The sequence below is a fragment of the Stegostoma tigrinum genome, chromosome 6 (genome assembly GCF_030684315.1).
Source record: "Stegostoma tigrinum isolate sSteTig4 chromosome 6, sSteTig4.hap1, whole genome shotgun sequence".
Classification (NCBI taxonomy): domain Eukaryota; kingdom Metazoa; phylum Chordata; class Chondrichthyes; order Orectolobiformes; family Stegostomatidae; genus Stegostoma; species Stegostoma tigrinum.
Window position 1 is genome coordinate 82,388,601 of NC_081359.1, and position 23,740 is coordinate 82,412,340.

At 42.0% G+C, this 23,740-nt stretch overlaps 1 protein-coding gene across 1 annotated transcript in view; it reads left to right on the forward strand.

The window, feature by feature from the left end:
* The first annotated feature begins 635 nt into the window (after positions 1 to 635).
* The window catches only part of kl (klotho), an 88,657-nt gene continuing 65,552 nt past the window's right edge, over positions 636 to 23,740 (forward strand). The window contains exon 1 of the mRNA XM_048532202.2: positions 636 to 1,473. Coding sequence (XP_048388159.2) covers positions 763 to 1,473 — 711 coding nt within the window. The 5' untranslated portion in view covers positions 636 to 762. The remainder of the gene's footprint in view (positions 1,474 to 23,740) is intronic.

Below are 23,740 nucleotides of genomic sequence, written 5' to 3' on the forward strand. Positions count from 1 at the left end.
CTTTATCATCTGGAATTCTCCAGCATCTGCAGTTCCCATTATCTCTGACACTCGGTACAGTTCGCGCGCGCACACACAAACTGACGGGAAAGTTTCCAATCCCGCACAATTCGGGGTCGGGGGTGGGGGGGAAACACCCGGACGCGGGAAAGGGGAATTCGTTCACCGCAAACAACCGCTAAAAGTTTCCAGATCGATCGCCGGGATCTGTCACAGGTTTTTGTTTTCTCTAAAGCCCGCTCTGTTCTGACCGAAACCCATCACTTTCTGTCAGAATTTTGGAAAGTTACATGACGCACGGACATTGCGGGAAGGAGGTGAACCGACTCTCAGCCGCTATCTACAGTGAATAATCTCCGGTTTGTGAACATATACCTGAGGACAACAACAAGAAGACAAACTGGGAAAAGCTTTTGATGCTCGCACACTGCTGCGTCTCTGGAATTAGTCAAACTCTTCAGGGTATTTAGTGACTGGTTATCACTTGGCATATTATTAGCTGCTCTCTCTCTCTCTCTCGCTGTGTCTCGCTTTCTGTCTGGCCCCAGACTGTTGGTCAGGAGCAGTCCAGTGGGTAATTATTAATAGATGTCCCTGGATGGAGGTGCCGATGTTCTGCTGAGCCTTAACGACAAACCTGCGCGAGTGTAATGTGGGCATGTTGTGTGTATGTTTCAGCAAGGAGCACATCGCCTCCCTTTGCCAGGCAGCTATAGACCACTGCACTGAGCAGGACATGTCTATCAGGCAGCGGGCAGCAGCATGAAGCCACTAGCGCTTTCTTTGCTTCTCCTCTGGCCAACCCTTGTCTCCCTGAATGGGGCAGGAGATGGGACCTGGGCCAGGTTTGCCAGCCTACCTTACCCGGAGGACAACCTGTTCCTACATGCCACCTTCCCTGAGGGCTTCATGTGGTCTGTGGGCACATCAGCTTACCAGACAGAAGGGGCCTGGCAGCAGGATGGAAAGGGAGTGTCCGTCTGGGACACCTTTACCCACAAGCAGCTCAGTGCCAACGGGGATGTGGCCAGTGACAGTTACAATAATATAGAGAGGGACATTTCCGCCATCCAAACTTTGGGTGTCACACATTACCGTTTCTCCATCGCCTGGAGCAGGATCTTCCCAGACGGTTTACTCTCAAGCCGCAATGAAGTTGGGCTCAGGTTTTACTCACACTTCATTCAGAGACTCCGAGATATAGGTGTTGAGCCCATAGTGACTTTGCACCATTGGGATCTGCCCCAGGATCTCCAGGACCGGGATGGAGGTTGGATCAATGAAACATTGGTGGACCGCTTCAGCGAATACGCCCGGTTTTGTTTCGAGGCTTTCGGGCACCGGGTGAGGTACTGGATCACTATCGACAACCCCTACGCCCTGGCTTGGCACGGGTATGGCACGGGAAAGCTTGCTCCTGGTATCAACGGAGCCCCACATGCACCCTACACAGTGGCACATAATCTGATTAAGGTAAGGTGTTCCATGATATTGTACGATGCCTCGCGATCTGTATTCCATGTAGCTCTGGAAGTTGCCTGGTTTAACTGGGGAGATCAAAACCTTCCAGGATGAGGGCGGAATGGAAGTAAAGTTAACCAGAAAAAAAAGGAAGCCAACTTTCGCTCGAGTTAAAACTCTGTTAAACTAAACTCAGGAATCGTCCCTGGTTCCGAGGAACTAAGTACTTGGACAAGTAGTTGTATTTTGTCCTTTTTTAAACCACATTTTGATCATAAGTAAATGGTTTTTAAAGAAAATGACAGCTCAAATATGTTCAACTGAACTCTGGGGAACATAAGGAAAGTTTTGAAGATTTTCGTAAATCCCATGTGTTCGAGTTTAGCTCTTTAGATACTTTGTAAACAGTTATACCTTACACCAAGCAAAGCTAGATCACGACGTGGGATAGTTGAGACTTGTCACTGTCCTTGTTTACCTCCACACAAGTTTCAAAAAAACACTTTGCCTAAACGGAATATACCAAGCAATCTGGTTGTGTCACATTGGCCAATGGAAATAAAATTATAGAGTCATAGAATTGTTATAGTACAGAGGTAGACCATTTGGTCCTTCACATCTGTGCTAGCTCTATGCTAGTGCAACTCACTCTGCCATTTCCCCATCTTTTCCTCTTAGACCAGCAATATTTTCCCTTTTTAATTCATGATCCAATTCCTTTTTTTGAATGCCTTTGTTACAACAGGTGGGAAAAATTCCCTATGCAGACGAATGTAAACAGTAAATGTGAAAACTACAGAAAATAATCATTCCAACGGACGCAGTGAACATAGGGATAACTTAAACAAGGAATTGTCGGAAGAATAAACAAATATAAACAGAGTTGCATACCGTAACAAATTATTTGTAATCAAGAAAAGGATGGATAGAAACGTTTTCATTTGGATGAAAAGAAAGGCATAACAGCTATATTTCACAGAACAGTAATTTAGCTCTCACATAATGAAAAGGAGAAAAAGGAGAAAATAGGAGCAGGAGTAGGCCATTCAACCTTTCAAACCTACTCCACCATTCAATATGGCCATTCCTGCTCATCCAACCCAGTAACCCATTCCAACTTTCTCCCCATACACTTTAATCCATTTAGCCCTAACAACTATGCCTAATTTCTTCTTGAAACAGTTTAATGTTTTGGCCTCAACTACTTTCTGTGGCAAAGAATTCCACAGGTTCACCACTCTCTGGGTAAAGAAACATGTCATCATCTCAGTCCTACCCCATATCCTTAAGCTGTGACCTCTGATTCTGAACTCCCTGGTTCATTCAGAACATCATTTCTGAGTTTACCCAATCTATTCTTTTGGAATTTTATGTGTTTCTTTGAGATCCCTCCTTATTCTTTGAAACTTAAGAGACTATAATCCTAATCAAGCCAGTCTCTCTTTATACATCAGCCCTACTATGCCAGAAACAATCTGATAAATGATTGTTTAGGCAGATGGATGTCCATTATACATGTCACTGAATTTTATGGCACTGCTGTGGCATTTTCATAAGAGAGTTATTGGCCTCCCCTGATTTAAAATATTTCACAGTGAGTGCAATATCAAAGAATTGGGTCATAAATGAGTAAGTAAGTCACAAATCCATAAAAGAATCATAAACTGTTCTTGAGCAGTGGTTTATCCAGGTGCTAGCATTACCTGTATAACCCACTTATCCATTGGTTTGTAGTTATGGATACCATTTGTCTGAAAAATATCAGGTTGAAAAAGACACATATGTTACAGCTTCTCCTCTTGCTTTCAGCAGCACATTTTACAAGAAATATCAAAGCAAAGGGAAAATCACATTTAGTACTGTATGAGAGTGCTGATTGATTGGCTTATGGACTCAGATTGGTAGAGGCATGGAAAATGGAGAATGCTCCAATTCTACCAGTATGGGTCTACCTAAAGCAAATGGACTGCAATGGTTCAAAAAGAGACCTCACCACTACCTCCTCAAGGGCAGTCAGTCACGGGCAATAAATGTTGGTCCAGCCAGCAAAGCCTGCATCCTATGAATGAATAAAAATGAGTTGGATGATAAGAAGTTGCCAAGCCTTGTTTAAATTTTAAACCAGGGAGGTTGTTTCTGGTTGGTCATGGCATTGCTCAGAGAAATAAACTGGAGAATGGCTGTCACTTATTTTGTTGAGTTGTAAACGGTTCAGTGCACATATGCATCTTTCTACCTGCAAAGAGGGCCTTCTCCTTTCTGAAGGCAGGGACCAAATACTTAACCTGATCATATCTTCTGCATCTATGCACAAGTTACGGCATACATCTCTGACAGACCTAATATCTTCCTTCCTCTTGCTCTTAATGTACTGATAAAGCATCTTTGCACTTTCTTTAATTTTATCAGCTAATAATTTTTGACATTCTCTCTTTGCTATCCTAATTTCCTTTTTCACTTCACCCCTGTACTTTCTCTGATCTTTCTAACGTATTACTTTTCTCTGATTGTCATAAACTGTATTTTTACCCTGTGTGCTTCTTGGTGACCAGAGAATTTGGCACTGTCATCGTTCTGCTTTGTGTAGATATGTTTACACAGTGCCCATACAATCTTGCTTTTGAATTCCTTCCACTGATTTGCCACTGACTTCTCATCAAATGGCTGTAATTAATTCGCTTTTACCAGACGATCTGTCAGCTTTGTAATTTGCCTTCCTTAGTTTGTATTTTTTACTAAAATGAAAACAGAAACTGCCACAGAAATTCAGCAGATCTGACTAAGTTTGTGGAGAGAGATGTTTTCAGATGTTTTACTCCTTTTAGGCTTGTTCTGACTTTATTCCTTTCCATGAAGATGTCAGATCTAGCTTTATTATGATCGCTATCTCTAAAATAATCACGCACTGGTATTTCATCTACCTTGTCCACTTTCATTTCCTAAGGATAAGCCTGTAATTGCTCTCTCTCTCATTGGACTTACTACATGCTGGCTGATAAAGTTCTCCAGAATACCTAATTGGAGAATATTGTGCCCACCGTGTCTTTCACACTGTTTGTACCCTAGTTAATATTTGTGTAATTGAAGTCCCCCCAACAATTATCGCACTGTTGTCTTTTGACTCAAATATTTGCCTACATATTTGCTCCTCTAAGTCTTTTCCATTTTTGAGGGTTTATAGCACACAGTGAACAATGTGGCTACCTTTTTTTCGCTTCTGAGCTCAACATATGTGGCCTGATTTGTTGCTTAATTTCAGAATATTTTACCTCCTTACAACCATGATTGATTCTTTAGCCAATAATGTTACACCTCCACCTTTTTTTCTTCCCTTCTCTATCCTGCCTGGATATATCTAGGATGTTTAACTGCTATCCATGCACCTTTCTCAGCCAAATTTCTTTATAGCAATGATGTGTTATCATGCGTTTATCTACTCCCTCAGCTCATCACTTTGTTCTCTATACCCCTTGTGTTGACATATTTACATTTTACTGCTGCTTATTTTCTGTGACGTATGTTTTTTAACCTCTGCTTCCTTTCATTCGGGGTCATTTGTTAAGCTTCTGCCTGCAGTTCCAAGCTTGGAATTTGCCCTCATATTCCTATTCCCTTGCCAATTTAGTTTAAGCCCTCTCCACAAGAATTAGTGGGAACCTCATGGCAATGACATCAGTTTAGGAATTAGGAAATCCATTTTCAAAAATATGTATACTGTTCTGGTCAGGTGTGGTCTGTCTAGTTTATGAGGTTCCATCTTCTTGAAAACAGCACCAATACCCCAGAACTCTGGAGCCTATCTTTCTACTGCACCCTTTAAGGTTCATCAGCACAATTCCGGGTATGCAGGGAGTTCCTCATGAACAAAAACCAAATAATGTGGGACTCTGCTCATTGGAGTTTAGAAGAATAAGAAATGAATGAGATCTGTTGAAACATATAGGATTCTAAAGGGGCTTGACAGGGTAAGTGTTCAGGGGATGTATGGGACAGTCTAGGACCAGTGGGAATAGAAGGGTGCAAATTTGAAACTGACATGAGGAGGGATCTTTTCTCTCAGACCATTGTAAGTCTTTGGAACACCTTGCTACAAAGAGCTATGGGCCAGATTCATTGAATATATTTAAGACTGAGATAGATAAATTTTTGATCAGTAAGGGGAATCAAGAGTTATGGAGAAGGGGCAGGAAAGTAGACGCTAAATGTGCTGTCCATGTAGCCCTCTGTGTTGCAGATACAGAACTGTCACAAGCCATTGCTCAAGTTCCAAAGCCCAGAACCCAGAACTTGCTCAGCCAGTAATATATCTTGATATATGTCTGGCTGGGGTACATGGTGTACTCATTACTTCATACATACCATAGGGTGTACACTGTTCAGACAAACTGACCTACCATACTGTAATTTTATAAAAATATATTTATTATGATTAAAGTAGTAGAAAAATGTGTTGCTACTCTCCAATAGTTCTTTTCTCTGTACTGGAATAAGATAGGGAGCAGTTCCGAGTGCAGACTCCCCTCCTGTTCTATTTTCAGTCTTTCAAAGTATGCTCCTCTCGTGCTGTTTCAAACTTTTGGAGTGCTCCCCCTTCTGAGTGTCTGTCTTATCTAACCTGTTCTTTTTGAGTCGAGAACCCTGTACTGACTTTTCAACTGGAACATTAAGGAAAAGGAACTCATTTGAATGCTCCATTTCAAAGATGAATTTGAATGTAGATATGTATACTTACATGTTGCTGCAGATGCAAGTAGAGAAAACATATCATTATGTGTCAGAAAATACAAGAAAGAAGAAGGCTAGATTGAAGGTAGCTTTCTCATGGAATCTAGAAAGATAATTGTGAGAACTGGGCTTAGGAGCTACTCATGGCAACAACAACTATTGGGTATACATAGTAGTGTTAAATTGACCTCAACTGCACAAGTTACTGAGTTCATAAGTTCAATGAATACTGATCATCCAATGCTGTTGGGGCAATATCACCATGATATAATGAGGCAGTGCAAATGCCCATGGCTTCTTTGAGTGGCACCATGACGAACGGGCGAGCAATGTCAAATGAGTACATGGTATCGCTATCAACATTCTGTATGATTTTTACACATGTGAAGAAATTCTTCACTGTGTTGTGGAAAATTTGCTGATGTCTGGTTGTAGCAATTCACCCAATCATGCTGTGCAGAACTTATAGATAAGTTAGACATACGTGTTGGGCAACCCATATAAGTACAGATGGTTGAGCTATGAGGAACAAACCCTGTTGTATATATTACCCAGCAACTCATTGCTTGTACTTGAGCCCAGCAGGTTTTTGATTTTATTTTGCTTTTGAGCAAGGCCCTGTAAGCATGCTGGGCCACAGATCCAATTGAAACAAATTTAGGCCTGTCATTAAGCATGGCATGCATTTTGTTGACATAGTTAGCCTTGTCAAGGATGAGTATTCCTATCCCACTGTCAGGTTGAACAGTTCTGGGTGGCCTTGAGGCCTTACAATGCAGCCAGACATTGATACCGCGTATGAAAATCAGAATGGTTGTTCAGAATCCCACAAAGTGCATGTGCTAGGGTCAGCCAAGCTGCTTTTAAGGATTCACCAGATTCAGTAGACTCTGACTTCTCATTTAATGTGGGCCAATGGCTCACTGAAATTTCAAATTGAAATCATGTGCAAGGACAAACTCTTCGCCTTCAGAGTACATAGTCATGAGATTTATGGAGTGTTTAGTGGTATCATTAATTGCATTGTCAAACTGCTTCCATTCAAATGAGTTTTTTGTATGAGCGTGTGTTTAAATGGGTGTTGTTTATGGTGTGGCCACCTACTGAAGCAATATAGCAATCTAAATGGATCAAATCAAGAAAGAAATGAAAGAAAGTTATGGGCTTCAGACGAAGCGTAGCATAGAGTACAGCATAAATTAGTAACCCTATTCCCAATCTATAATATCATTTGTCCTTCAACGTATCCTAGACAGTTATTTTTCAGCCTCAGATGTTATTTGTTTTCAAGATATTATATATCGAGAGCTCAGGCACAAATTACTTCGTAGAGCTCAGTTACCTAATTCAGATTCGTTGCTGTTCAGACTAATATTGCATAAGTAGGTCTAAGTTACATTGCCAGTTCCTTTTTTTTTAGCTTTTTGCTCAGCGAAAATGGGATGCTTGCACAAAACTAAAATACTATTTTTCTAGCCAGAAACTTGTAATAAAAACAGAAAATATCGAAGTACTTAGTAAATAAAGCTGTGGAGAGAGAAACAGAATTAATGAATCTCCCTGGCCCATTGAGACAGATTTGGAAATGTGAGGGTGGAATTTAGATAGGTGTATCTCTGGTCAGCTCGCTGGTGTATTTCTGCTTCCATATGCTTTCACTGGGAGTGGACTCTCAGCAGCAATGGCTAGCTGTCTGAGAGCAGCAGGAGGCTAACTGGTGTGATTCAAAGGACAATTATTCTATTTGTTGTGGGTGCAATGAAATCTTGTGAAGGTACATAGGGCCCATGATGTGTCAAGAGCTCAGCAGCACAGCTGAGGCAGCTGCACAGTGGGAAGCTACTGTCTATTGAAATTGAGACCATTAGCATTCTAAAAGAGCAAAAGCAGCAGGAAAGATTTCTTGCATAGCCTTTGACCTAGCATTCAGAGATTGTCAGTCTGAGGCAGCTGATAGAACAAGTGTAGGGTGATAATTTAGGATGTCTTGTCCAAGCTGTATTTTCTAGCTCAACCAAGTTGAGCAGGATTGCATTGAAGGCTTCACAGATATTGGACCCAATTATTTGGCTTTCAGGTAGACTATAGAAGAGAAGAACCATGAAAAGCACTAGATCCCGCCACGGGCAAAGACTCACAGAGGGATGCCTGAGCAGCAGGAGGTGGATGAGGAATAGCCCTCAAAAGGGGATACATAGTGAAGGTGTCAACTTTCTTGACTTATACCTAGCAGAAAGCCGGGCTGCTGGTATCTACTGTCTATAAATATGCATGTTTCAACATGAGGACCTCAGTCCCAAAGAAGCGCATGGACACCCAGTGCCCACTGTTGGTCTGGATTTTCACACCACTGGCTTCTTCCAGTGTTTGGCTGTTGACCTCTGTAGAACTTCATATTTGGCTACCCATAACTGTATAATTTGTTACAAACTCAGTAGAAACCAATAATGTATCAAAAGAAATGTGCAAACCTAATGAAAACTGAAACATTGACATGCCAAGATTTCATATTTTAAAACTTTTACGGCACCAAATGACAAAGAAAAACCCATTTATTAAATATTAGAGACAGAATCTTATAGGGACTTGAACTGTATGGGCTATGATAAGAAATGTGACAGGATTGAATAAGCAAGGTGTATCACAACACTGGGAAGAGTTTGACACGCCTTTAAACAAATTCTAGATGTCAAAATAAGATTCTCATTAGGGAGCAGCAAATTGCTTATTGATGGGGAATATTGCATATTAATGGTGTTATTAATTGCCAATCACACTTCATTAATATACATAACAATAATAGGGCCCACTTGTCCTCACTTTCCATCCCACCTATCCTGCTGCCAAGGGATCATAAGCCACAATTTCTGCTGTGTTCAACAGGATGTCAAAGCCAGACCCCTGTTCCCCTCCACCTCTCAGCATTCCATTGGAACTGTTCCCTCTGGGGCACCCTGGTCCATCTCTCCTCCATTCTCAATTCATCCCCACACACCCACGGCCCTTCCTATGCAATCACAGAAGGAATCACAACATCTGCCCATTTATCTCCTCCATCCTCACTATCCAAGGCCACAGATACACCTTCGTGGGAAGCAATTATTTATTTGCACTTCAATCAATCTAGTCTACTGTATTCGCTGCTCACAATGTGGTAGAAATGACTCCAAGCTTCCAGCTGCCTGCTACTTCAATATACCAACGTATTTCCATATCAACATTCAGGCTTGCGGCAGTGCTCCAGGCAGGCTGTGTGCAAGCTTGAAAGAACAAAACCTCATCTTCTACTTAGGTATCTTACAGCCTTCAAGATTCAACATCAAGTTTAACAATTTCCGAGCATGAACACTCCTTCCATGCGCATAGCCCAGACCATCACAGAAGCTAACCTTCCATCCATGGACTCCATTTACATGGCTTGCTGCCACGGAAAGGCGGCCAACATTAAAGACCCATCACACCCCAGTAATGACCTCCTACAATAAAATACAGAAGACTAAACACATGCACCAGCAAGTTCAGGAACAGCTTCTTCCCTGCTGTTATTAGACCTGATGAATGGACTCTCTAGCCTCAAGTAGTGCTGAAATTACTAACAAAAACAAAAGTTGCTGGAAAAGCTCAGCAGGCCTGGCAGCATCTGTTAAGAAAACATCAGAGTTAACGTTCTGGGTCTGGTGACCTTTCCTGAGAATTGCTAATGTTGATCTTGCCTAACACCTCTGTCTAAATCTTTTTGATCTGTACACCCTTGATGACTATGAGCTGCCTCGTAAACAAAGCTTTTCACTGTACTTCAGTATACGTGACTATAAATCAATCAATTAATCAATCACTGTCTATGACCCAACCCCATACCCCAAGCCCTGTCATGAAATGGGTTGCTTTCAGCACAACCAACTCGCTCTCACCTATTCATGGCTCCTATTAACAAGTATCTAGCTTCTCTTCCTCCCTGGCTGATTATCAATAATCCCTTTGTCTGCCTATCCTTTTTTCTCTGCCTCTTTGGGACCCATCTCCACCTATCTGCTCCTGCTTTTCAGCCCAAACCCCCCAATCAACATAAATAGCTGATAAATAACTAGCTGCTTCTAGTTCTAAAGAAAAGTCTCTGAACTTGAAATGTTAACTCTGCTGAGCCTCCAAAGATGCTGCCAGATCTGCTGAGCTTCTTTGGTGATTTCTGTTTTTGTTTGTTTCACCTCATTAACATGCAATTTCTATGCTACCATCCACCATGAGCGAACTGGATACAAAAATTCGCAATGTGGAAGTCAGAGCAGGGATCTGGCAACTTAACCTCACCACCAGCTGTGAAGACTCTCCCTGCTGCAAAATGCAACATCATCTCAGAGCAGATCCGTAGGCACCAGCTGCATGCGCTCCTCATCCATGGAAATTTGTGTCCAATAATTGCCAACCCCTCAGGACCCTTGACGCTGAGCAAGTACTTTACTGCATTGCAGGGTGCACTGGCAACTAACACAGAAAGGCTGCTGCAAGGTCAGTTTTGCATCTACAGGCACCCAGCTCATGGATTGGACCAGGATGCATCTCAGAGCTGTTTGCATGCCCTCCTAGTGAAAGCTAACTAAACACCTACCTGCCTGCATGTAGCATCCATGCTATGCCTTACCTTACTTTGCCATGCTCACCATGCCTGCTAGAGTTGACGCTTCAGCTAGAGCGATCGCTATTGCTGCACAGATGTTCTCCTTTGTGCAGACACACATACTGCTTGTCGTACTTGTTTCTTCTGTGTGATTGCAGGCACACCGAGACAGCAATCTAACACCTCCAGCGTGTGCCAGCTGCCTGCCAGGCAAACACAAGGAACATTTATTCAACCAAATGGGCATGTGGGAAATTGGGTGGGGTTTTAGTGCTTAGTTCAGGAAAGGGGTGCAACTGTTGCCTGTGAGTCCTGAGGCTGTTGGTTATGGGCTGTCTGCACACAGTGCAGGGGCTTGGCCAGTTATCTGTTCAGGCTGCCCATGATCAGGAGATATGCCAGACTAAAGTCAGGATGACGGGTATCAGTCATATAACGCCAACACCGGCAGTCAGAGGAGTCAAGTATTATCAGGTTGGGAACTGTAAAGGCAATGATCAGAGGTCTGGTCAGTCATGTTTAGGAGCTGTTTATTGACAGTGGTTACGCACCTGGGCTGAACACAACACTGGGGTCCTTGTGTTGATCATTGAAGAAGGTGTATGAACTAGGTAGTTTAGGAATATGAGGGTTTCATTCCCAAAAGCAGGTGGAGTAGTCAAGTCTCTGGGGTGGAAAAGCCATGTTTGAGTTATTGAGGTGGGGACAGGATGGTGATGGGGTACTATCAAGGTGTAAGGAGACAACGAGAAACAGCATCAGAGAGCATGACAGGCTACAGGATGGTTAGTCGTTGGCATTGATCATTATCATGGCCCCCAGAGCATGAGTGTAGAGGAACATATTGAGCTTCATTAAGGTGAAACGTTGGGCTCAGCAGGCAAGGTGGACAGTTGGAGGCAAAGTGCAATATGGGATGTTTCCACATAGTGGGATGTGCAGAAATTGATTGTCAGAGTAGTGAAAATTTAAAGGGAGCATGGAGGCAGGGGGATAATTAGGCAGACCCCAGTGCTGATGATGTTGACTGCAAGCTATGATGTGGAAGTGCCACTGTTGGACGAGGGTGGACAAAGTCAAAAGTCACATGACACCAGGTTATAATCCACCAGGTTTATTGGAAAGCACAAGCTTCTGGAGCTTCAGTCCTTCTTCAGTTGTTAGTGAGAGAGGTAGTATCAGACACAGAATTTATAAGTAAAAGATCAAAGACTCACACCATTGATGAGAATGTACAAAATAAACCTAACATGTTGTTAGAAGGTTTAAAAGGTTTTAATTGATTAATATGCATTTGTAAATTCCCAAATTCCTTTCAAGCCACTGTCCTAAGAAAACTAAAGGTTTTATCAGTGTAAAGAAGAGGTGACATTTTAGGTCAGACAATGCATGTTAGGTGTGAGACCTTGTTTAGAATCTGTTTGTGTTTTAGTTAGGAGTCAGATTAGTTTTATTTTTAAAGTAGGAATTTATAAAACAACATATTGACTGACTGCCTATAAATTGTGTGCTTTTTGAACAAAATAAAATGTATCACCCAATAGATTTCTGTGTGTTGAGGCCATCCTCATGAGTACAGAACTTAGCTATCAGCCTCTGCTTGGTGACTCTGCATTGTTGTGTATCCTAAAGTCTGTCTTGTAGGATGTTTACTTGAAGATCTGAGGTCGAATGTCCTTGACTGTTGAAGTGTTCCCCAAGAGGTGAATGTCAGCCAAAAGTGACCCATAACTTGTGAAACTTGGAAGGGTTAAAAGATATCAAGAACAGCAGATGCTGGAACCAGAGACAACATAGTTTGGAACTGTAGGAACACAGCAGGCCAGGCAGTGTCAGAGGAGCAAGAGAGTTGATATTTTGGGTTGGAACCCTTCTTCAGAAATGGGGTGTCCTGATCTGAAACTTGGAGGGGAGCTGTGGGAGGTGGAGATAATCATTTTGTCACCTGTAATGTATATTATGATGGACTTTTACTGAATTTGGGGATAAGTTTCATGGTTGGTTTGTGCCTGGGATAGGAATAGTGGGTGAGGGACGTTGGAGTGCAGCAGACATTCTCCTTTGATGTAATGTGTTGCTGACTCAGCCAATGTATCACCTTCTCCAAATTGGTGCGCATACTGAGGCTGAAGCTGAGTGAATAGTGGAGATTTGGCCCTTGTTATCAGGATTCAGCATGTCCCACTGTCTGGAGGAGTGTGTGCAGCTCTAACTTGCAGGGTATTCCACCAATGACTCTTTGGAAACCTAAAAACTTCCTTTCACTCCTTGCGTTCCCCAAGTAATGTATTTCCCCTGAAGTGGTGGTGTAGTGGTAATATCACTGGACTGGTAAGCTAGAAAGTCAGGCTAGTCCTTTCTGAGGACATAGATTCACATCTCATCTCAGTAGATGGTGACATTTGTATTCATCAGCAGATCTTGATCCTGTCCTCCTCAGACTTCTAACATATGTATACTTGCAACCAATAGGCATTGAGACTGGGCATATTAGGTGATTTTCGTTTTCCAAGCCATTATGCTATGGTCAATTACAGGATCCATATTACTACCATAGTTAAGACCAACTAACTCAAAGTAGAATGTAATTCAAGCCCTGGAGCCTCCTCATCTGCATTGCCCAAGTACCCACCAGAAAACATGTTCAATCACTAGGTAAATTGCATGTGTCATTTATCTACAATTTTGTAAATACTTTATAAGATACTTGCAATACGTAGACTTTAGGTTACTAGCACAAGCCTGTCTGAAGATTACCACTGTCAAATGAAACTAATAGTTAAGCACCAAATTGTTATTGCACATTAGGCCAGATTAGTTAGACTGGTGTTCTGTGAGTCAAGGTCTAGTTTAGTTAACAGGAATCTCATCTGCCAGCTGAAGAACTTAAGGGGACACTGTCATCTCCATCAGGAGGCCAGATGGTATTAAGTGCCCGTTGTCTGCCTTTCCCTAGCATTGAGGATCCTGGCAGTGGAAGTCCTGCCCACTGAGACCTACTGTCCAACCAGAGGCCAGCAGCTCCTCAATGCTGTGAGTACCAGCTATCAGCAGCTATAAGAAGCTAGGATCGGTGTCGGGCCACAGGCCACAGCATGAGACAGGGATGCTGGTCATGGATTGGGGAACACACAGAATGGGGCTCAATGGATTGAAGGCAGGAGCAGAGGGTTGCTTTTAGCTGAACCCTCCCTTGACGATCGCGCTCTGGATGCCTCAGAACAAGAGACTTGATCTGGTAGTACAGGGTTTACTCTGAAGCCCATTGGGTGCTGTGAGGAAGTCATCCTTCTTCCATTTCGTCTCAAACTCAACATTGAAATCTGGTGGGCTCAGGGAAGTTAGTATCAATTGGATGATTGATGACTTCATTGACATCTTGCTGCCAATGTCTGAGAATCCCACGTCAGCCCCTTTACCCTCTGACTTAACAGATGGAGGATTTTCTGCACCTAGAAAATTTATGCGGTAGTTTGGAGATCCAATGGAGTTTGCACATCCTCCCCGTGTCTACACGGGTTTTGGCTGGGTGCTCCAGTTTCCTCCCACAATGCAAAGATGCGCAGGTTGGGTAGATTGGCCATGCTAAATTGCTTGTAGTGTCCAGGGATGTGCAGATTAATTGAATTAGCCATGGGAAATGTATAGGATGAGGTGGTGGGGTGTTCTGGGTGGGCTGCTCTTTTGGAGGATTGGAGCAGACTTGATGGGCCAAATGGCCTCTTTCTGCACTATAAGGATTTTATGATTCCATGATTCTACCTTTCCTGTGACTAAATAGGCCCCATCACCATGTTTCCACTTTGATGGGTTTTTTTAAACCCAGGTGTAGAGTCTCTCAAAGAAGAGTCAAATGCTAATCATATATGTTGCATTATAAGTTTTTTTCCATTAGAATATTTTATGTTGATTTCTTAACCAAATAGAACTCTCCTACTTAAATATTTAGTTTCTAATCTACGCCGTTGGAAAAATGAAGTAATAACTTCTTATCCAACATTTAAGGCAGTAATCACACGATTATTTGTTCGAAGGTGCAATAATCCCCTCGAGCAATCTGTTGCATTCTCTACTTGTATTGCAGTGTGGTGTGTATAAAACACGACACTACATAATTAAAGCTGTTGATTTTCCATGAGATGCTATTGATTTGTTCTTTCATCCACTGAGCAAAGAAGGTAGTAATTCAGTTTTACTATTTATCTTTCATTTAATTTTGGTTACGTGTGCCTTTCTCTATGTACTCAGCATGCGAAATAATTATATTTTGAAATGAAAGCCTACTGACCATTCTCATCAATTGACGTCCAGAAGAACCTTTACTACTTTGAATCTGCCTTTCAGTAAATGTGACCACAAGCAGGCTGGTTTCTATGATGGAGCAGTATTGTAGAATATATTGGGGTAACACTGCTTGCTCCTTCATCCCAATGCTGAAGAAGGGTTGCTGGACAAAAGTGTTAACTGTACTTTCTCTCCACAGATGCTGTCAGACTTCTTGAGTTTTTCCACCAATTTCTGTTTTAGTTGCTGTGAATTTGCAATTGCTTTTGATAGCGCAGGTCTAATAACAAGTGTAAATCTTACACAATATTACAACATTCTTGGATGGGTATTTCTTTGTCACACAAAGTGAACAGCTGAGTGTCAGTCATGCTTTTTATTCCATTTCAGCAGTTTTAACCTCCATTTGGTTGAATTTTCAACTCCTTAAAATTTCAATATTGAAGACATTTGTCTATTTTGTGAAAGAAAAATTTAGAGGAATAGACAAAGTCAATGAAAGTCTATGTATAGAGCAATAATGTATCAGTATTGGCTCAGTGATTGTACTTGCACTTCTGAGAACCACAGCGTCAACCACATTGCTGTGGGTCTGGAGTCACATATAGGCTAGCCCAGGTAAGGACGGCAGTTTCCTTCCCTAAAGGACATTAGTGAAACAGATGGGTTTTCCCCCAACAATTGACAATGGATTAGCAGTCATCGTTAAACTCTTAACTCCAATATATTTATTGAACTCAAATTCCATCATTTGCTGTGGTGGGATTCAAACCCGGGGGTCCAGATCATTGATCAGAGATAATGGGAATTGCAGATGCTGGAGAATCCGAGATAACAAAGTGTGGAGCTAGATGAACACAGCAGGCCAAGCAGCATCTTAGGAGCACAAAAGCTGACGTTTCAGGCCTAGACCCTTCATCAGAAAAGGGTATAGGCCCGAAACATCAGCTTTTGTGCTCCTAAGATGCTGCTTGGCCTGCTGTGTTCATCTAGCTCCACACTTTGTTGTCCAGATCGTTGTCTGTATTAACAGTTCAGCGATAATACCACTAGGCCATCACCTCCCTGACACGTCTGTTGTCATTTCTGATTAAGGAGGTTGTATATTCAAAATCTCACTCCATTATTGGACTATATCATCCAGGCTGATACTTTGTGCTGAAGGGGTAATGTCAATGATGCTGCCATTTGATGAGACATTAAATTCTTACCGTCGGTCAGGTGAATGTAAAAAAAAGGCCCGTAACTTGGGCTTGAAAAGGAGCAGTAGTCCTGGCTAATATTTATCTTTGAAACAGCATAATGAATGACAAATTACTGTTTGGTTTATCTCATTGTCAAATATTGATGTGTACACTATACCTGCTGCGATTCCTTAAAAGGTTTCAGCTACAGCTCAGTAGCAGTACCCACACTTCTAAGTCAAGGGGTTATGGGTTCAACTCTCATTCTAGATATTTAATTACTTTACTTAAATACTGCTGCAACAGTGAGAGAGATCTGCAGAGGCGCTGGGTTCTTGCTGCTCTATGAAACTAAGGAATCTCTGATCTGAAACATCCTACAGCAATATGGGATTGTAAGAAGAACTGAGGAGTTCTCGTTTATGCTTTGGCCAATATTTCTCCCTCAACTAGCCTCAGCTGATCGTTATAGCATTTCAATTGTGAGACTTATGCACTTGTAAATCAATTGCTAGGTTGCCAAAATTACAGCCTTGAATATTACATACATTTCAAAAGTATTTAAGAACATAAGAAATAGGATCAGGAGTAGACCAAATGGCTCCTCGAGCCTGGTGTGCTATTAGTTTAACAGTAAAGTACTCTGGAACATACTGACATCATGAAGGTGCTATACAAATGTAATTTGTTTTTTTCTGATGAAGGGTCTAGGTCCGAAATGCCAGCTTTTGTGCTCCTAGGATGCTGCTTGGCCTGTTGTGTTCATCCGGGTCCACACTTTGTTATCTTGGATTCTCCAGCATCTGTAGTTCCCATTATCTCTGATACAAATGTAATTTCTTTCTTTATCAAAGAGTGATGACTGCAGTCCAAATGCCATTGGTCGAGTAAATGAATGAAAGGTGCCTTTTAAATGCAATTTCATTCCTAAACAGAATGTTACTTTTGCAGAACTGAACCAGTACACTCTTAGTAAATAATTTCATGAATTAAATGTAAATGAATAACATGGGTAATGATGTAAGGAAATCTATAGGAAAATGCTTGTTATTTAAAATTCTTAGCCAATAGCTCAATTAGATTGCAATCAACTAGTTTATGATAAGAACCTGCTGAAAAGGTCAGGGTTGTGTGTGAAGAGATAGTGGGAACTGCAGGTGCTAGAGAATCCAAGATAACAAAGTGTGAACTGGATGAACACAGCAGGCCAAGCAGCATCTCAGGAGCACAAAAGCTGATGTTTTGGGCCGAGACCCTTCATCAGAGAGGGGGATGGGGAGAGGGTTCTGAAATAGATAGGGAGAGAGGGGGAGGCGGACCGAAGATGGATAGAGGAGAGGCTAGGTGGAGAGGAGAGTGTAGTTGGGGAGGGGATAAGTCAGTCTGGGGAGGACGGACAGGTCAAGGGTTGATGTGTATTCTTTTACAATACTGTTTGTTTTTCATGACCAAGTCCCTTTTACACAGCTTGAAAAATGGGTTTAAAATGTTAAATTGATTGTAAAGTGGAAAAATAGAACTCTGAATTGCCAGGAGTAACTGTTGATTCTGATTTTACTGAATGAGATCTTCTGCATGAGCATAAGAACAAATAACTTAGAAGGAGGAGTATCTATTTGGCCCTTTGAACCAGTTCAACAATCAATAAGACCGGGGCTGAGAGATAACACAGTGTGAAGCTGGAGAAACCCAGCAGGCCAGGCAGCATCAGAGGAATAGGAAAGCTGACATTTACAGCTCCACCCTATGTTATCTTTGACTCCAGCATCAGCAGTTCTTAGTATCTCTGAATAAGACCATGGCTGATGTGTTTGAGATCTCCATTCCACTCTCCATGTCTGATCCTGATAACCATTGATCCCTTGATAATAAAGTGTGAAGCTGGATGAACACAGCAGGCCAAGCAGCATCTCAGGAGCACAAAAGCTGACATTTCGGGCCTAGATCCGTCATCAGGGAGGGGGATGGGGTGAGGGTTCTGGAATAAATAGGGAGAGAGGGGGAGGTGGACTGAAGATGGAGAGAAAAGAAGATAGGTGGAGAGGAGAGTATAGGTGGGGAGGTAGGGAGGGGATAGGTCAGTCCAGGGAAGACGGACAGGTCAAGGAGGTGGGTTGAGGTTAGTAGGTAGGAAATGGAGGTGCGGCTTGGGGTGGGAGGAAGGGATGGGTGGGAGGAAGAACAGGTTAGGGAGGCAGAGACAGGCTGGGCTGGTTTTGGGATGCGGTGGGGGAAGGGGAGATTTTGAAGCTGGTGAAGTCCACATTGATACCATTGGGCTGCAGGGTTCCCAAGCGGAATATGAGTTGCTGTTCCTGCAACCTACGGGTGGCATCATTGTGGTACTGCAGGAGGCCCATGATGGGCATGTCATCTAAAGAATTCTTCAGATGACATGTCCATCACGGGCCTCCTGCAGTGCCACAATGATGCCACCCGAAGGTTGCAGAAACAGCAACTCATATTCCGCCTGGGAACCCTGCAGCCCAATGGTATCAATGTGGACTTCACCAGCATCAAAATCTCCCCTTCCCCCACCGCATCCCAAAACCAGCCCAGTTCGTTCCCTCCCCCCACTGCATCACACAATCAGCCCAGCTCATGCCCTCCCCCCACTGCATCCCAAAACCAGTCCAGTCTGTCTCTGCCTCCCTAACCTGTTCTTCCTCTCACCCGTCCCTTCCTCCCACCTCAAGCCGCACCTCCATTTCCTACCTACTAATCTCATCCCACCTCCTTGACCTGTCCGTCTTCCCTGGACTGACCTATCCCCTCCCTACCTCCCCACCTATACTCTCCTCTCCACCTATCTTCTTTTCTCTCCATCTTCAGTCCGCTTCCCCCACTCTCCCTATTTATTCCAGAACCCTCACCCCATCCCCCTCCCTGATGAAGGGTCTAAGCCCGAAACGTCAGCTTTTGTGCTCCTGAGATGCTGCTTGGCCTGCTGTTTCATCCAGCTTCACACTTCATTATCTTGGATTCTCCAGCATCTGCAGTTCCCATTATCTCTGATCCATTGATCCCTTGTTGATCAAGAATCTAATTGTCTTTGACTAAAAGACGGCACGTTGGCTCAGTGGTTAGCACTGCAGCCTCACAGTGCCAGGGACCCGGGTTAGATTCCAGCCTTGGGCGACTGTCTGTGTCGAGTTTGCACATTCTCCCCATGTCTGTGTGGGTTTCCTCTGGGTGCTCTGGTTTCCTCCCACAGTCCAAAGATGTGCAGGCTAGGTGGATCGGCCATGCTAAATTGCCCACAGTGTTCGGGGTGTGTGAGTTATAGGGAAATGGGTCTGGGTGGGATGCTTCAAGGGGCAGTGTGGACTTGTTGGGCCGAAGGGCCTGTTTCCACACTCTAGGGAATCTAATCGAAATTCATTGAACACTCTCCACTGCTTTCTGTGAAATATCATTCTACATAACCATCTTAGGGAAGAATAATTCTCCCCTTCTCCATCTTATTCTTAAACTGTGTTTATTAGTTCTAGACTCCCCTACAGGAGGAAACATTATCCTGGTATATGCACCCTATCAAACTAATGTCAGTAAATTATATGTTTCAATACGATTAACTCTCATTTTCCAAACTCCAACGGGTATAGACCTGTCCAGCCATTTTTGATAACATGAGCCTTTCATCCCAGAGATGAGTTGAGTGAACCTTCTCTGAATGGCTTCTAATGCAATTAGATCTTTTTCTTCAAACAAAGGAACCAAACTGTATACTGCTCTAGATGTGGTTTCAGTAAGGCCCTGTACAACTGCAGTAAAGTTCCCTAATTTTATATTTCATTCCCCTTCGAACATAGAATAGAACATAGAACAATACAGTGCAGAACAGGCCCTTTGACCCTTGATGTTGCGCCGAGCTGTGAACTAATCTAAGCCCATCCCCTTATACTATTCCATCATCATCCATCTACTTATCCAAGGACTGTTTAAATGCCCCTAATGTGGCTGAGTTAACTATATTGGCAGGCAGGGCGTTCCACTCTCTGAGTAAAGAACCTGCCTCTGACATCTGTCTTAAATCTATCACCCCTCAATTTGTAGCTATGCTCCCTTGTACAAACTGACGTCATCGTCCTCGGAAAAAGACTCACTGTCCACCCTATCTAATCCTCTAATCATCTTGCATGTCTCTTTTAAATCCCCTCTTAGCCTTCTTCTCTCCAATGAGAACAGACCCAAGTCCCTCAGCCTTTCTTCATAAGGCCTTCGCTCCGGATCAGGCAACATCCTGGTAAATCTCCCCTGCACCTTTTCCAATGCTTCCACATCCTTCCTGTAATGGGGCGAGCAGAATTGCACGTAATATTCCAAGTGAGGGCCTCAATTAAATCCAGAATTCAAAATACTGTGGGTTCTGGAAAACTGAAATAGAAAACAGATTTGAAATTGCCTTCCTAATTCCCGCTGTACCAAAAAACTAAGTTTTATTGTGATTTGTGTAGGAAACCCAGCTTCCTCTGTATTACTGAGTTCAGCAATTTCTCTTCATTTAAATAACATAATGCTTTTCTCTTTTTCCTACCAAGTGGACAAGTTCATATTTTTCACCCCATCCACCAAAGTTTTGCTGACTTACTTAAATTGTTTATATCAATTTGCAGACTCTGTACATCTTCCTGACAATTGCCTTCCCTGCCTATTTGTGCGTCTGTAGCAAATTTAGCTACTGCACTTATAAAGCCCCTTTCTCAAGACATTGAAATGGGATGTAAATAGTTGAAGCCTGGCACTGATTCCTGTGGCACTGCACTTGTTACAGCTTGTGAATCTGAGAAAAGAATATTTATCTCTAATCTGTGCTTCCATAAACCTAATCAAGCCTTTATTCATTTTAACATGTCATTCTAACATCATATACATGTGCCTTTTGTAGCAACTGTTGATGGTATACTTTTTCAAATGCCTTTTGGAAAGCTAAGTACACCAAACTACAAGTTTCCCTTTATCAACTTTACTTGTTTCTTGCCCCCAAAGAATGCTAATAAATTAATTAAACATGATTCCCTTTTACAAAACTCTGTTAACTAAACCTGATAAGATTATGACTTTCTGAGTATCTTGCTATAACCTTCATAATAATGGATTCTAGTAATTTCCTTTTTACATGTTAGGATAATTGACCAACAGTTTATTACTTTATGTCCTGAATAATTCCGTCCTTGAACAAAAATGTTACAATTGCTATTTTCTAATGCACTGGGACCCTTCCAGAGTCAAAAGAATTTTGGAAAATTCTAACCAATACCTCTACTATCTCTTCAGTCACTTCTTTTAAGACCCTAGGTTGCAGGCCGTCGGGTCTTGGGGGCATATCAACTTTTGCATCTAATATCATTCCCAACACCTTTTCTCTGGTAATCGTGATAAACTTAAGTTCTCATCATTGCCTTCTCCCCTTCACATCTTGACTACTTTGTAACTGTGGTTTTCTAAGTGTTCTACAGAAAAGACAGCCACAAAGTATCTGTTCAGTGCCTCCACCAATTCCATGATTTTCATTATCATTTTTCCAGACACACTGTCTTGAGGGCTGACACTAGTTTTTGATACGCATTTTCTTTTCATATACTTGTAACAATTCTTTCTATCTGTTTTTATATTACTTGATAGCTTTTGAGTTTGGGAGGTTCATGATTACAGTTGCCTAATATAGATAGTTGACCGTTTGTAAGGGATTTTCAGGTAGTTTATTGAGTATGGTAAGAAGCATTAGTTTATATATAATACATTTGTTAATTCAACACAGAAAGTATACATCAACACTGCCTGTTTCTCCACTGGTCATAAGATTCCACTTGATCTAGCTGAGACCCATAGGCATTTGAAATGCCAGAAATGAAAGTGGCAATATCAAAATCCTGAAGGTGCTGGAAATCAGAACAAAAAAACAGAACATATTGGAAATACTCAGCTGGTCTGGCAGCATCCATGAAGAGTTTTGCAGAGTTTTCCATTTCTTGCACAAACACGACATTTGTCCGTAAGAGGCACCTGCAGTCCTCTGTCATGGAAGACGGTATTACTTTTCCACCACCATTACCCTCGCCAGTGCCATTAAGCCTGCTGGGCCACCCGGCTCCAGCCCACATGCTGTCAAATGCGCAAATACTGTCATCTGCAGCTGGCCCTTAATGCTTCATGGTCACCCACCAAAGTGTACCTTCCACATCACAAGAAGAAGCCAGAAGGGACACTTCCTAAGAGTGTGAAGATCTGTAAACAAGTGAAGATATGCTCAAGGGATTTGCACAAGCCTTTTTCTTAATGCAGCAGGTTAAATGTTTTGCAAATATAAATTGAGTGGTTCAAGTAAAGCTTTTGATCTGAATTTTATACTGACATTAATATTTGGAGTTATATGTGGGAAAGATCCATGAAACTGGGCTGTAAGATGTCAATTGGATGGAGATTATAGGGATGACATTTAGAAGGGTGACAGGACTATTATGTTTTGGAGTCAGTGGGCAGAAGTATTGATTCACTTGCTGCAAGCCTTCATTTTTAAAAGGTCTTTAATACCCTATCTTTTCAGATTATTTAATATGATCTTTTTATTATTATTTATTTAATACAATTTTATTTATTTAATACAATTATAGAAAAATTATGTGGCTTCTTATTTAGTTGCAACATCAGATATCTGTAAGCTTTTCTCATTCTCCTTGTTGCATTTGACAGGAGTTTACTGCAGTTTAAAGTGTAAACATTCTCTGCTGCCAAACAGATAAAAATTACCTTCACTAGATTGAATTGCACAGATGTTTCCTTCAGGGATATCACGAAGGTTCATTGATTCCTAATGTAGAATTAGATGTTTAGCCAGCACATGGAGCCTTAATCATAATGACGCCAGAATTGACGTCAGGACTTGTGTCATTCTCTTAAGTCTACAACAAGGCTTCATGATTCTGAACTGTCACATATCCTCTATGATTTCATTTACAGTCAGCTAATGTATAAACAACTTAAACTTATACAGCTCTTTAGCGTAATGAACCACCCCAAGGCACTTCTTGAGAGCATTATCAAACAAAATTTGACACCAAGCTACGTGAGCAGGAAAACTGATTTTTCATTCAATTATGCTAATTCTTCCAACCATGATTTAGTAACAGGAGATTTTATTTCATGTAAATTAATTTTCAAGCTAATTTCTTATCGTTCAACAGTCCAAAAAGAGATTTTTTTTCATATTCCTTCACAGGGTCTAGGCATTTACTAGCTGGGCCATCACTTGTTGCCTGTTCCTAATTGCCTTTGAGAAGGTGGTGATCTGCCTTTTTGAACAAATGCAAACCGTGCACACACACTGCTTTTAAGGAGGGGGTTATAGGATCCTGGCCCAGTGACAGCGAAGGAACAGCAATATAGTTCCAAATAAAGATGTGTATAACTTGGAAAGGACTTGCAGATGATCTAGTTCTTGTGCAACTGTTGTCTTTGTCATTCCAGATGG